This window comes from Puntigrus tetrazona, chromosome 5 (genome assembly GCF_018831695.1).
Source record: "Puntigrus tetrazona isolate hp1 chromosome 5, ASM1883169v1, whole genome shotgun sequence".
NCBI classification, from domain to species: domain Eukaryota; kingdom Metazoa; phylum Chordata; class Actinopteri; order Cypriniformes; family Cyprinidae; genus Puntigrus; species Puntigrus tetrazona.
Genome location: NC_056703.1, coordinates 32,627,788 through 32,641,577, shown reverse-complemented (window position 1 = coordinate 32,641,577; position 13,790 = coordinate 32,627,788). Strand labels below are relative to the sequence as shown.

Sequence of the window (13,790 nt, the reverse complement as noted above, 5' to 3'; positions counted from 1 at the left end):
CATGTCCACGTTATTTGTTAGATAGTCAATCAGCTGAATATTTTAGACTTCTGGGAACACTCAAATTAAAGTGAGTTTAGTTCATTAAAACGAAACATCATAAATAAGTCCGCTCGCTATCATTAATCGCTGCTTGAGGACGTTCAGTGAGAGCGTGTTCGATCGCTCGGCTTTAAAGCTCCACGATGCAGTACTGCTTCTTTTCATGCCATTCCGCCGTTTGTTCGAAAAAATAACATCGCTATTTTCAAAACAGCAGAGCTGCTGTCAAGCGACTGAAAAATGCAGTTACATTAACAGCCTATCTAGTGTTATTTAATTACTCCCACTGGTGAACATGTAGTCGGTAATTACAGGAAAATGAACCATGTTAAAATGCACGATTGAACCGTCTTGATTAGCAGTCCTTTCAAATTAATTAGCCGATATCAGATTAATTATTGCATTACATTAAGCACGGCCTGGCTGGGTATATTTAGCCTCATGCGCTAATTGTAACTCTAACTCTCTCCAGGTTTCATCGCGGCCGATATTAAAGGCACGGGCTCGTGGACTCAGCTCTACCTCATCACCGACTACCACGAGAACGGCTCTCTCTACGACTATCTGAAATGCACCACCCTGGACAGCCGGGCCATGCTGAGACTGGCCTACTCGTCCGTCTCCGGCCTCTGCCACCTTCACACGGAAATCTTTGGCACGCAGGGCAAACCGGCCATCGCTCACAGAGACCTGAAGAGCAAAAACATCCTGGTGAAGAGGAACGGAGCCTGCTGCATCGCTGACCTCGGCCTGGCTGTCAAGTTCATCAGGTCAGAGGAAAGATCCTTTGAGGGTAACCTGCTGATCATTGTAGGCGACAGGTTTAGCAGCCGGTTAAAAAAAAGTCAAATGGCAAATATACTTGCAAAATGTGAGGAAGATGTAAGGAAGATGTTAATAATTAATGCTAATATGCTTTTGGTAGTAATTACCAGATACATATTGCTCTGATAATAACATTTCTGTTCTGTAATTTAAATATTGCATCTATATTTGATTGATGTTATTGTGAACTAAAACTTGGCTGTTAACTGAAATAAAAACAGGTTTAAGCTGAAGTAGTGAAATTACAAAAACTGAAGCTGAAATAAAAATAAATTAAAGGTGAATAGAAATACTAAAAGACTATTTAAAATGACAAAAACAAAACTGCTAACCTTAAATGAAAATAAAAGTGAATTCAAAATGATAATATCTTCTCCTATTGTATATAAATCATATTAAAATAACAGTTATGAATTTACATTTATTCCTTTTAAACTTAAAAATCATAAATCATAATTTTCTGTTGTGTAATTACATTTTTTTTAATCATTATCATTTCTTTTTCAATTAATTTCTTCATTTGTAGTATATATATATATATATATATATATATATATATATATATATATATATTTTTTTTTTAAGTTGGTCTTAGCAACTGAAAGAAAAAGGTTTACATTATAGCACAATCAAAAAACAATAATATATTTATATTTATATATATATATATATATATGTGTGTGTGTGTGTGTGTTGTGTGTGTGTGTGTAAATGACAAAAGCTAAATTTAAAACAAGTTTAATGGCAACTGAGAATATAAAAATAAAAGCTAATTCAAAATAATAATAAATACTACAAAGGGGAATAAATAACATGGTTATATACATATATTACCTTATATTACGTATATTACATTCATCCATTTATGACACATTCTAATGAGGAAAATCGCAAGTAAAATGAGCCAGCAATAATAATATATTGATTATTTTTGTTAGATATACTGTAAACATCTCCCTTTATATAGTGTAGCTGAAAGGGTATTTTGGCCGAATTGCATCAACAAGCTTTTCCTTTAAAATAACTAGAGAAATGATGTGCAGAGAATATGCTGCTGAAATGAGCCCCGCTGAGTCCTGAAACTCTGCTGTGTGTCGTGAACAGCGACACTAATGAAGTGGACATCCCTCTGAACACACGCGTGGGCACCAAACGCTTCATGGCTCCCGAGGTTCTGGACGAGACTCTGAACAGGAACCATTTCCAGTCCTACATCATGGCCGACATGTACAGCTTCGGCCTCATACTGTGGGAGATCGCCCGCCGATGCGTGTCTGGAGGTACGGCTCACGATTATATACAATATTACCATATTTCAATAGCGGTTGTTTCTTACAGTATTCCTTAGTGCATGTGGATAGTCTCATTCAGTTTTAGAAAAATGTTAAAAGCATTATTTTTGTTTGTTCTTTCAGGTTAGTACATACATTTTTTTTTTTTTAAATATTTGAATTTATTTAATTTAATGTGTATTTCAGGGAACAATGTTTTAAATGTTTGGACATCTTTTAAAGGAACAGTTCACCCAAAAATAAAAACGACCCCATATTTTACTCACCCCCGAACCATCTTAGGTGTATAACACTTTCTTCTTTCAGACGAACACTTCTTCTTTGGCTCTTCCAAGCTTGGTAATGCTTGTGGATAGTGGCCATTATTTTGAAGCTCCATAAATCATATATATCTGTCGTGAAACTAACCTTCACGCCCTTTGGGTGTTTCTGCAGGTATCGTAGAGGAGTATCAGCTGCCCTATCACGATCACGTTCCTAATGACCCGTCGTACGAAGACATGCGAGAGGTTGTGTGTATTAAGAGAATACGGCCGTCTTTCCCTAACCGCTGGAGCAGTGATGAGGTAAACACATCTACTCCTTTTAGCTGATAGAGACAGAATTATAACAGTCTGCTAAAAGTAAATCCATAGAAAAATTGTACAATAAATTTCACTAAAATTGAAGACGTGGTTTTGTTTGCGTTGTCAGTGTTTGAGGCAGATGGGGAAGCTGATGACGGAGTGTTGGGCTCATAACCCGGCGTCTCGTCTCACCGCCCTGCGTGTTAAAAAGACGCTGGCCAAGATGTCGGAGTCCCAGGACATTAAAGTCTGAGAACAGAGCGGCCAGCACGGACACTTAACCCCCAGCTCACTGCCTCACGAGAGAAATCTCAGGACGGAGCCGGAGCCGGAGCCGGTCCCGCTGCGTGACGCAGGGCCTCGGCGAGCGAGATCACGTGACTCTCCTCACAGGACGGTCAGCTTGCTCTTTCCACAATCTGTTCAGCTCCAACAGGACCGTGGTTTTGGATCGTATCGGATTTGTGGCGTCAGTCAGTCAGCTTTCAACAAGTTTCCCGCCTTTTTTTGGTGGGCTGTGCCTTATTTATTTTGTAAATAGATGAAAATGAGATTGAAGCGTCAATGTACTTGAATAAATGCTCTAAAGAGAATTAATGTTCTTTTTTTTAAAAGCAGAGTACTACTGTTTTATCTCTGAGTCTATTTAGGCTAAGCGCTAACAGCCCGCCTTGTTACTAACTCCGCCCCCAAAGAGCGATTGGGCTAGTCAACATCGCAAAAGACGGGTGTCCGTCACAGACGGTAAAACGTGTCGTACTCATTTTGACATGTTCGAAACAGGTTCAAATCAACCTTTCGGCAAACTTTTTTTGCATAGTAATATAAATAGCATAGTAATATAAATAGTAATATAAAATTTTTTAGATTTTCACATTTATATATATGTGTGTGTATACATTATATATATATATATATATATATATATATATATATATATATATATATATATATATATATATATATATATATATATATATATATATATATGTATATGTATGTATATATATATATATATATATATATATATATATATATATATATATATAATTAGAATTTTTATCCAAGCTCTGTGTATTTAAGCTTATATTTTCTCTTTCTTTGATTTCTACAGTTGCATTGGCTGGATGAAAGTAAAATGCAAAATATATCATTTTTACATTTTAATAACATTTAATAAACATTTTAACATTAACCTATATAATATAACACATTTATAAAAAAAAATCTTACAATAAAAATAAAATATCCAAGCCCCTCTTTTGGTTGCCATGGTAAATGTTTGTTAAAACAGTCACGTTCATAATTACTCAAGGTTAAAAAAACATGCAAGGAATCTCTGAGAAGGTCAAATAATAATAATAAAAAAAAAAACAACAACACAAGGCCACTTTCAGCGTTGATTAAAAATATAATTTATTTAAAAAATCCTTTACATACATTTTATACAGAAACTGTCTGCGTACATACTAGCGTTTGTTCTTGATTCTGAATGAAACTTTAGTCTGTGGGTGAAGCTCTCTGGTCGTAACGATGCACTTCTGCCAGCGGTTCACAGAAGCACACGTTGCATAGTTGGCACTTCAGCCTCACGCAGGGCTCCTCTGGGGCCTCATTTATAAAACGTGCGCAAATCCACATCAACGCTCATATTTCATATCGCAGGTTTTTAAAAATAAGCTGTTCTTGCAGCTCGCTGCTTTAAACTACGATGATTAGTGATAATGCATATGTTAATCACATTAATTAGGAGTTTACGAGGCAAAGAGCCGAAATCAACAGCTTAAGATCGTCGGCGATTCACCTGAAAAGAGAGGCGCTAACTTTTCTAAACGAGGCCCCCGGTGTCTTGTTTTGATCGTTAATGTAGCTGCTCTGTTGGATTGTGGGAAATGTTTCACACCAGCAGCAGCTTCTCGCGTGACGGGTTTCTGCAGAGCGCGCACGGACCATCGTTAGCTGAAAACACTCGGTTCCGCCTGTAAACACATTCAGGAGGTTAACTTTAGGTCTCGCTAAAGACTTCCTGCACATGGGAGCTTGATATTTGAGCTGATGTGAAATCTGAACAACCCTGTTTGCACGGAAGCCCACTTCTGCCACGTATCAAAAGAAAAGCACGCTTTTGGTGAAACAAGGGAAATAGGTCATTGGGGAATTTTATTATTATTATATTATATATATATATAAAAAAATCACAATTATGAGATAAAAAGTAGAAATGAGTACAAATGATAAGATATTATCAAAATATACATTAAAACGTAAAATTAGAAAGTCATAATTATGACATATCTATATAAGTCAAAAAATGACAATGTCAAAATATTGATGAAAATATGTCAAAATATTAAATGAAACGGAAAAAAATTATATCTACAAATTATGAACAAGTTTAAAATATGACGAGTCAAAAATTACGATATGCTAAAGGTAGCAGACTTTATGAAAAAGTCTAAATTATGAACAGTCAGAGTACTGAGAAATATAAAAACAAAAATTGAAAATTTGAAACATTTTAATGGGCAAAGCTTTATAATAAATGATGACGTCAAAATGAGTTTAATATTGAAGAAAAGCCAAAACATGACAAGAAAATTATGCTAAAATTAACAAAAAAAAAAATGCAAAAAATTCTTTTTAGGCCATATTTTAGAATTCTTTTATTTAAAAATGATCACTTTTTTTATGTCATAATTATGATTTTCCACGCCGTGATTTTACTTTCTTACGTAGCAGAAATGCACTTCCCCAGTACAGTGAAAATTACTCCAAAGAAAAAGAAACGTTCTCGAACTTCTCCACCAGAATATAATCACGCTCTCCCTTTCCTTTCGGCTGCCGTCGACGAGCCCTCTTTTCCCCGGGACGTGAGCGTGTAAATATGTCCGGGTGATCCCAAGCAAACATATTCCACGGAAATGTTTCATTCGTGTGTTTGGATATCTCTAAAATGTCTGACATCTTCAGTGGTGTAAGTGCGTGGATGAAGGGTCACACGGGAGTGCCAGATGAATTCCTCCTCATCCTCAGGAAGCCCTAACCATGTTTTGGTCTCTTAGTTCCTGTTCCTGTCTGGTATCACACGTCGTGTGTTGAGCCTGGCCGTGAAGGTGAGGTATCGTACAATATTCTGACACTGGTTAACCCCTCAAACAACTCACCATAACCACAGCTTCCACCAAAACTCACCACAGTTATGATTACTACAATACACAGCCTAATGCCTTACAATATTCCAGTAGTAACAATAACTGCTGTATGCGTCCCATTTTTGCAGAAACTTTAGTCGCCATGTGATAAATGTACTCTTTTTAAAGTATCTACACACAGTACATGAAGCAATCGTTTGAATAAAGGCTAGCTCACAATCATTTTATTTCAATAAAGATATTTATGTAACAAATAAAGATAACAAACTAATAATATTATTAGAATATATTGTATTATATTATATTATTATTATTGTTCTTATTAATTTGACAAATTATTTAAATAAAAACAAAAAACATTGTATATATATATATATATAATATATATATATATATATATATACTAATACTAAATACTAATATTTTATATTTCTGATTTAAAATTTAATCAATTATTATTATAATCAATTTCTTTAAATAACAGTCAAAGACTATTATGATTTTCTATATATATAATATTTGTATGATTTAAATAAAATCAATATTGCAATATCAGTACTGTTGCAATTAATATTGTATTATTTAATAAATAATAATAATAACATTAACAACAACAATAATAAATATTATTTATGGAACAAAGAAAAACTTTGTTTTTTTCTTTTCTTCAAATGCTGAACCTTAGAGCTTTTATTTTGGCGGCAGTGGTTGTTAATAACTCCGTATTAGCCTTCACTTAAAGAAAAGAAAATCAATGAAAGATTCAGAAAGAATGATATTAACTCATTACAATGTTCCAGTAGAAACAATAACTGTAGTTTCCGTCACAGCGGAGCAGAATCTGTAGTCATGCTAAGTTCTGTCGAGGGGGACGTGTGCGAGACGAGAAACACTGATGATGCACAACAGAAACAGCCCATGCAGAACAAGAGACGTCCGCCAGAGAAGATCCTCATTATTACAGTGTGATGAAACATTGCATTCCAGAAAATACAAAAAACAAAACTAAACAAAACCAGCGTCTGACACGATTCTCCGATCCCTGGCGAGTGCTCACGTGCACTTTTGTTCGACAAACAAACTTATTTACTGTACCCGCGTTACAAAAATAATACATTTCAAATCGCGTCTGAACGGTAACTGGATTTTAAAGGCCACTTGAAGGTACTCACACTAAATACTGTATTCATGTCTCAAAATATTATATTACACGAGTGTTTGTTGTTCCTGCGACCACTAGATGGCAGCACAAATTTCCGTAAAAACCATGACTAGAGGACGATGGAGTGGGAGATTTCTGCTGTCGTGCAAACTGGGAGGGTCTCGACCCTGTTCCCGCTTCACCTTTGACCCCCGAAGCGGCGTCGTGCGCTGGATAAGACGGCAACACAGCTTGAGCTGGGGTCACTGCTCCTTGGCCATGGCGGCGATGCTGTTGTCATGGCGACCCATCTCCTCCAAGACGGTGGCGAGCTGGTTGAGGTTTCCGTGCGGGAAGTGCTGAGCTTCCCAGAGATCCAGGATCACTCCGGTCGGACTCGTCTTAGTCGCAAAGTAGTTGAGATACCTGCAGGACAGCCAATGCCAATTTAATGCATTGTATTTATGAGATTATTTATTTAAAAATGATGCATATTATAAATATGATAGGCTTATCGACAATGAAATAAAATGTTACCATTTTTAACAGGCACGTGATCAGCTGAAAGCCTGAAATGCTTGTTTTACTCCTACTAATAAAAATACTTAATATTCTTTAAAATGTATTATCTAAACATAAAATAATAAAAAATAGGCATATATTTATTATATTGCACAGTAAATAAGGGGTATCTAATAATAATACCTAATTATCAATTAAAATGTTTATTAAGCATTAATTAAATAATAAATACATAATTTAAATAAAAACAAAAATCAATAAAAATATCACAAAGTATAAACAATCCGTAACGGAACAAAAACGATTACATAAATTAATATTGTTATTATTAAAAATACTTTGACATATTTTAAATAATACAGTTGTAATAATATTAAAAAAATTTAATGTAATTACAGTGTAAATACAAGTGTTTAACAGCAACAATAATTATCGTTAAACAAAATGAACAATAGTAAGTATTAGTATTATTTTATAACAACAGTAAAATTACAACACCAATATTTATTATTGCTTTGGAAGTCCATATAAATGTATAGTAATAATATCAACACAGCTACTACTACTAAAATAATCATTCAAAATTAAAAATGTTATTATTATTACTATTATTATTTTATATAACAACAGTAAAATTGCAACACCATCACGTCTGTCTTCACTTCTTTAAAACAGCATGCGGGCTTCAGGATGTGCTCATAATCCACAACGACGTAATAATCTTGTCGTTTTTTTTGCATTGATTTGCAATTACTTTCTAACTGTATTGTGTACGCTGCGACACACACACACACACACACACACGCTCCTCGTATCTCTGCATCCCCTGACGTTCTCCCATCGCTCTCACACGTACTGTATGTAAAGCAAACACATGATGTCTCCAGATCCCGCGTTTATCAAAGCCGCTGTAATCTGAGCCGAATGGAGAAGCAGAATGTGAGATCTGCACGCCGCAACCCATAGAAAAAACTTTCACTTTTAACATCTCTCTTTCTTTTCTCAGGATCCTCCTGGCTTTATCTCTCTGCTTCCCGTCCCCCGTGAGCCCGAGCTCTCTCGTCTTCTGCCTCTTTCATGCCTGTTGGTCCTCAGAGGTGAACGGAGAGCTCTCCATCCTAAAACTCTCTCTCGTTTGAAATCAGATCTCTCGTTCTTTAAGCGTCCTGCAGTAACACCTCGACAAGAACTCAAACCATAGGGGTCCTGCGCTTTTTTTTTGCCTTTTCCTCTAATTACGTGGATTTCGGAGGAGCGCAGAAACGGTGTATTTTTGAAAAGTTGATGCGAGAGAGAGCGAATATATCTCTTCGTATTCTCCAGGCGGGCCGAAAAGAACAGTAGGAAATTTCTCTTTGGCTCTCCTGCTGTTTTTCCTTCGTTAATTGTCTTCAAACTCTCCTATGAGATACTTTTAGAGCAGATTAGTTTCTCTTCCATCGCTTTTGAAATAAAAGCTACACGGCCGTCTCAGCACATTGATGATAAACAAACTAAAACCTTGACCTAGAATGAAAAATCTATGCTGTTTAAATTTATTTTCATTAACTGAAAAAAAAAAAAATAATATAACTGCCTAACTGAAACAAAAAAGATTTAAGTTAATGTACTAATATTTTTAAAACACAATGGTTTTCCAACCACAAAATTAAAAATACACTACATATACACACACACACACATATATATATATATATATTAATTTATATAATTTATTATATATATATATATATATATATATATATATATATATATATATATATATATATATTTTTTTTTTTTTTTTTTTTTTCATTTATTTTATTTTTTTTATTTGTTTTTAACTTGAAATAAATTTCACTTTTAGATTTGTTAAGCTACATTTTATATTACATTTACAATTACATTTAGTCATTATAACTGTCAGCACAAAATTAATATTTTATAAACCTAAATAGTTATTCGTGTTGGAAACATTTCTCATGCTACATGCCAACATTTTTTATTCCACATAATCTGATTTGACAATTTTTTCTCTTTAATTGAAACTGATTATTCCTAAATTTGAATGTCAATTAAATGCATTATATTTATAATGCAATACATAAGCGGGTGACATGGATTTTTTTTTTATAAAACCATTTCAACAAGCACACGATAAGCAAAAGGCAAAACGAGTAAAACGTTAAATTAGAAATAAAAGTCATAATATTATTTTATAGCACAACTAAAGTAATGATGCTGAAAATTCTGCCTTTTTGAAAATTTGTAATTATTATTATCAAATAAAAAACAATAAACAGAACATTTTATTAATAATGCTATTTTACTGTATTTGCAATCAAATAAACGCAGCCTTGTTGAGCAGAAGAGACGTTAAAAAATGACCTTAATGACCTTAGTGGCATTTAATTATTTGCTAACTGAAGGTGTAAATGAGTGTATGTGTGTGTGTGTGTGTGTGTGTGTCACCTGTCCAGGTTGAGTTTGTGTGCCAGTATTCTCCAGTCGTTTCCTCGTGTGTGAGGGACGTCCAGGCTGCTGCACAGTTTGCTTCTGATGCTGACCGGGATCCTAAACGCACTCGGACCCGCAAGAACCGTGATACTGCTGCCTGGATCCATCAGAGACGTGTCGATGCTCTGGACCTCCTGCGGAGAACACATACATGCATCACGTGTCTGAAGCGTACGCACACAACCGCCCTACTGCAGCAAAAATCCGCTCACACCCTTTGCTATTTTCCCCATAAATCAGAAACGGTGTCTCAAAATGAGCCGTTCAAAAACGTACTCCACGACTGGTCTTTGCTTCATTAGCTTAGCTCCTCCCCTAAGTGAGCCTTCCGTGTTTATTTCCTCTCTAGAGCGTTTAAATTCTGTCATCATCCACTCATCTTCAAGTACTTCCAAATCCGTATGAATTAGTCGAACACAAAGGATGATATTTTGAAGAAACCAAGCTGTTTTGGGTCACCATTGACTTCCATGGTATTTTTTCCTACTATGGAAGTCAATGGTGACCCAAAACATCCTGCTTACAAACTTTCTTCAAAACGTCTTCCTTTCCTTCTTTAGACTACTTGAAGTTATTCAGTCAAGCGCAGGGAATGATCTTCTGCTTGTCTTGTTTGATTAATATCAAACATTTGCATGTCATTTCTGTTTATGTTCTGTTTTTGTCTTAACCTTGTGAGCACTTCAAGTTTAAGTGCAATAAGAAGCGAAAAAGCACTTCAATTAGTACCTTGGGATGCACTATATAGCAGACGTTTAAACTGATGCGGCTTCAAAATACACACAAATAATACTCTTTTATGATGACTATTGACTGCAATGTAACGTGAGCATAACTAACATGCGATTCCTAAACAAACAGCGATAATAATAATAATTGCAATTATAATAATAATTGCAATGCACAAGCTGGATAGACTCTTCTATGAAGGGGGCGGGGCAAGCAGCTCATTTGCATTTTAAGATCCAAGCACAAAATGGCCCATTCGTCCTTCTGTTCGGTTTTTTTAGCATGGAATAATAAATGATCTGTGATGAATTTTGGGCAAAAACGTCACAGAAATCTTTTACATCTCGTATAATAGGTCGCCTTAAAGTGCCTCTATTATGGGTTATGAAATGTCATATTTTGTTTTTGGAAGTCCCCGACAACAGGTAGAAGTACATGTATGGTTGAAAACCACTCTTTTTTTAAAAAAATCGAATTTTCCCAGGTCCGCTCGTGCAACAAGTGGGAGGGCGATATGCTAATGTTTCATTCTGACATCGACACGAAACGGCTTGCTACTCGTTTTAGCGTCGGCTCTTTCTTTTGAGAGACAATGACTTCAAACACGGCCACGTTCGGCTTTCAAACTCTTCAGGATGTTTTCATTCACTCAGAGCTGCGTTACACGCCGCGCGAAAGCTCGTCGTCCAAAAAAATCAATAACAGGGGCACTTTAAAAGCTAAACAGCAATCACCCCGAATGCCATAGATGCACTATAACTCTTCTTCATCTAACATGTACAATTAAACCGTAAAGGTAATCACGATCACATTAATTTGACAGTAAGTCTTCTCAGAAACAATAAGAAGCGCTAACACACATAACTCGTGTTTCTTCATTATAAAGCTGCTCGTATGTATCTTCATGCGTCTCGGTCTCCCGCTGAGCTCCACTGCTCTTTTGGTATTTAGAAATGTTCTCAGCGAATCAAGGCCGTTTCACTGCTGGAGATACACTCTGCTTCTTGGAAATAATATCGACTGACATTTCCAATGCATTCAAATCCGAGCTGCAATCTCAATTGTGTGTGTGTGTGTGTGTGTTGAGGAGGCGGTTTAATTAAATCACTCTCGTTGGTGATATTATTCGTAAAAAGCAACAGCAGCAAATAAAAGCGTCTGCTTTAGTGCGTCTGTAAGAGCAGAAGCAGAGGACGTGACAGGAGCGAAGCTGCTTCGCATTTGAGGGACACAAAATATAAAAATGCTACCAAATGATAACATTCAAACAATGCATTAAGTCGATCAAAAGAGACATTTGTAATGTTACCAAAATTATATTTCGAATAAGCGCTGGTAACGAATCATGACAACAACAACTAAATAATATGCTTTAAATCACAAAAATGACACATTTAAAAATATACTACAATAGAAGACAGAACACTTTGAAACTTAATTGCAGTTATTATTAGAGTTTCTAAACTTAATTTGAAACTGTAATAATATTTCACAATATTACAGTTTTGAATGCATTTTTGAATAATAAATGCAGCCTTGGTGAAGAGAAGATATTTAAGTAAAAGCACAAAATAACATTATTAAAACCTAGTTTTTGTAATGACGGAAAACAAACAAATGTTAATGTGAACTATAATCATGAGATAGGAAAAATTATTTTTCATTAATATAAATGGTTGCCAAGAAAATTAAAGAAAAAGAAAAAAAAAGGTTTTAAATTGTTAAAACTAAAACATGAAAATAAAAAAATGAAAGCTATATATATATATATATATATATATATATATATATATATATATATATATATATATATATATATATATATATATATATATATATATATATATATATATATATATATATATAAACACAGTTGCATTAAATAAAAATAATAAAAAAAATAACACTGCGAAAAAAAACAAAAAAACCCTGAAATAACTTTTAGAAAAATATTTGAACAATTCCCAAACTTTTTAAACAGTTTTATTCAGTAAGAAGAGCCACAGACGGAAATGGCATAAGACAACTAAAACACAGAAAACAGGTTTAACATTTAATTATTATTATCATCATCATCATACAAGTTTAATTTCTCCTGAAAATGATCACAAGACTACGTGCAAAGCCACAGCAGGCAAAAACGTCTGATCAAAAGCAGGCAGAGCTCCCCAGAAATCCTCCTCATTTAAACATCACTGCACAAGTCTATCAAAATGAGCATCTTTGATCAATAAATGCACTCAATCTATTTTTACTAGTGTGAAATGACAAGTGCACTGAAAGCAGTCCCTAAAGAGGCCGAGCATCACTCAGCAGCCCAGAAGGACTCGATTCATTGCAACCTATCCATCTATAATCTTAACGAATCTGTGCTGTTCTTAATTAGACACATTGATTAAAGCCCAGGAGCAGCGGAGAGAGAAAAACACGGCGGCTCGGTGAAAACACTTTGTGATGTATAGACAGACGCGTGAGGGTGTTAAGAGGAGCTGGAGCTCTTCTCACGGATTAAACAGAAACAGCCTCTTCTCCAGAGACACAAACGCCTGGGAACTGAGCCCCTCCAAACCCTAACTAGACAGCATCTCACAGCGAGCTGACCACATTTCTCACATTTCTATCTGAGTGCTCAAAACACTCTCTTTTTTTCTTATCTCTCCCTTTGAAAAAAACAAAATGATAATGAGATTTAGTTTGATTATTATGATTGATTTGGATCTAGTTTTAAAACTATTTAAAACAAAAATCACAATATTTAAATAGTTAATAGTAATCACGATAGCAAGCAGTTCAAAAAAAATTATACTATAAAATATTTATACAATATTTATTTTTTTACATTTCCCATTTGTAACTGTATCTAATGTATTATTTTTCCCAAACAGATGACCACTTATAACATTTATTTAATTTATTTTATTATTACTGTTATTATTATTATTATTATAATTTTTAAATTATTATTATAATTGTGTTGGAAAATCACTCTTGCTATCCTATCTCACTATCCTATCTTTAATTAGGC

The 13,790-nt window shown here is 34.7% G+C and overlaps 2 protein-coding genes across 5 annotated transcripts in view; one reads left to right on the top strand and one right to left on the bottom strand.

Moving 5' to 3' along the window:
• bmpr1ba (bone morphogenetic protein receptor, type IBa) overlaps positions 1 to 3,318 on the top strand; it is a 43,215-nt gene extending 39,897 nt beyond the window's left edge. For all 3 annotated transcript variants that reach the window (XM_043238262.1, XM_043238261.1, XM_043238263.1), the window contains 4 exons: positions 515 to 812; positions 1,972 to 2,147; positions 2,595 to 2,725; positions 2,853 to 3,318. In XM_043238262.1, the coding sequence (XP_043094197.1) occupies positions 515 to 812; positions 1,972 to 2,147; positions 2,595 to 2,725; positions 2,853 to 2,978 (731 nt within the window). In that variant the 3' untranslated portion in view covers positions 2,979 to 3,318. The remainder of the gene's footprint in view (positions 1 to 514; positions 813 to 1,971; positions 2,148 to 2,594; positions 2,726 to 2,852) is intronic.
• Positions 3,319 to 6,374: 3,056 nt separating this feature from the next.
• unc5ca (unc-5 netrin receptor Ca) overlaps positions 6,375 to 13,790 on the bottom strand; it is a 108,885-nt gene continuing 101,469 nt past the window's right edge. Inside the window, exons 16-17 of one of the 2 annotated variants that reach the window (XM_043240537.1) lie at positions 9,992 to 10,170; positions 6,375 to 7,444 (exon numbers count right to left, since the gene is read on the bottom strand). In XM_043240537.1, the coding sequence (XP_043096472.1) occupies positions 7,282 to 7,444; positions 9,992 to 10,170 (342 nt within the window). In that variant the 3' untranslated portion in view covers positions 6,375 to 7,281. The remainder of the gene's footprint in view (positions 7,445 to 9,991; positions 10,171 to 13,790) is intronic. The other variant, XM_043240538.1, reaches the window with a different exon arrangement.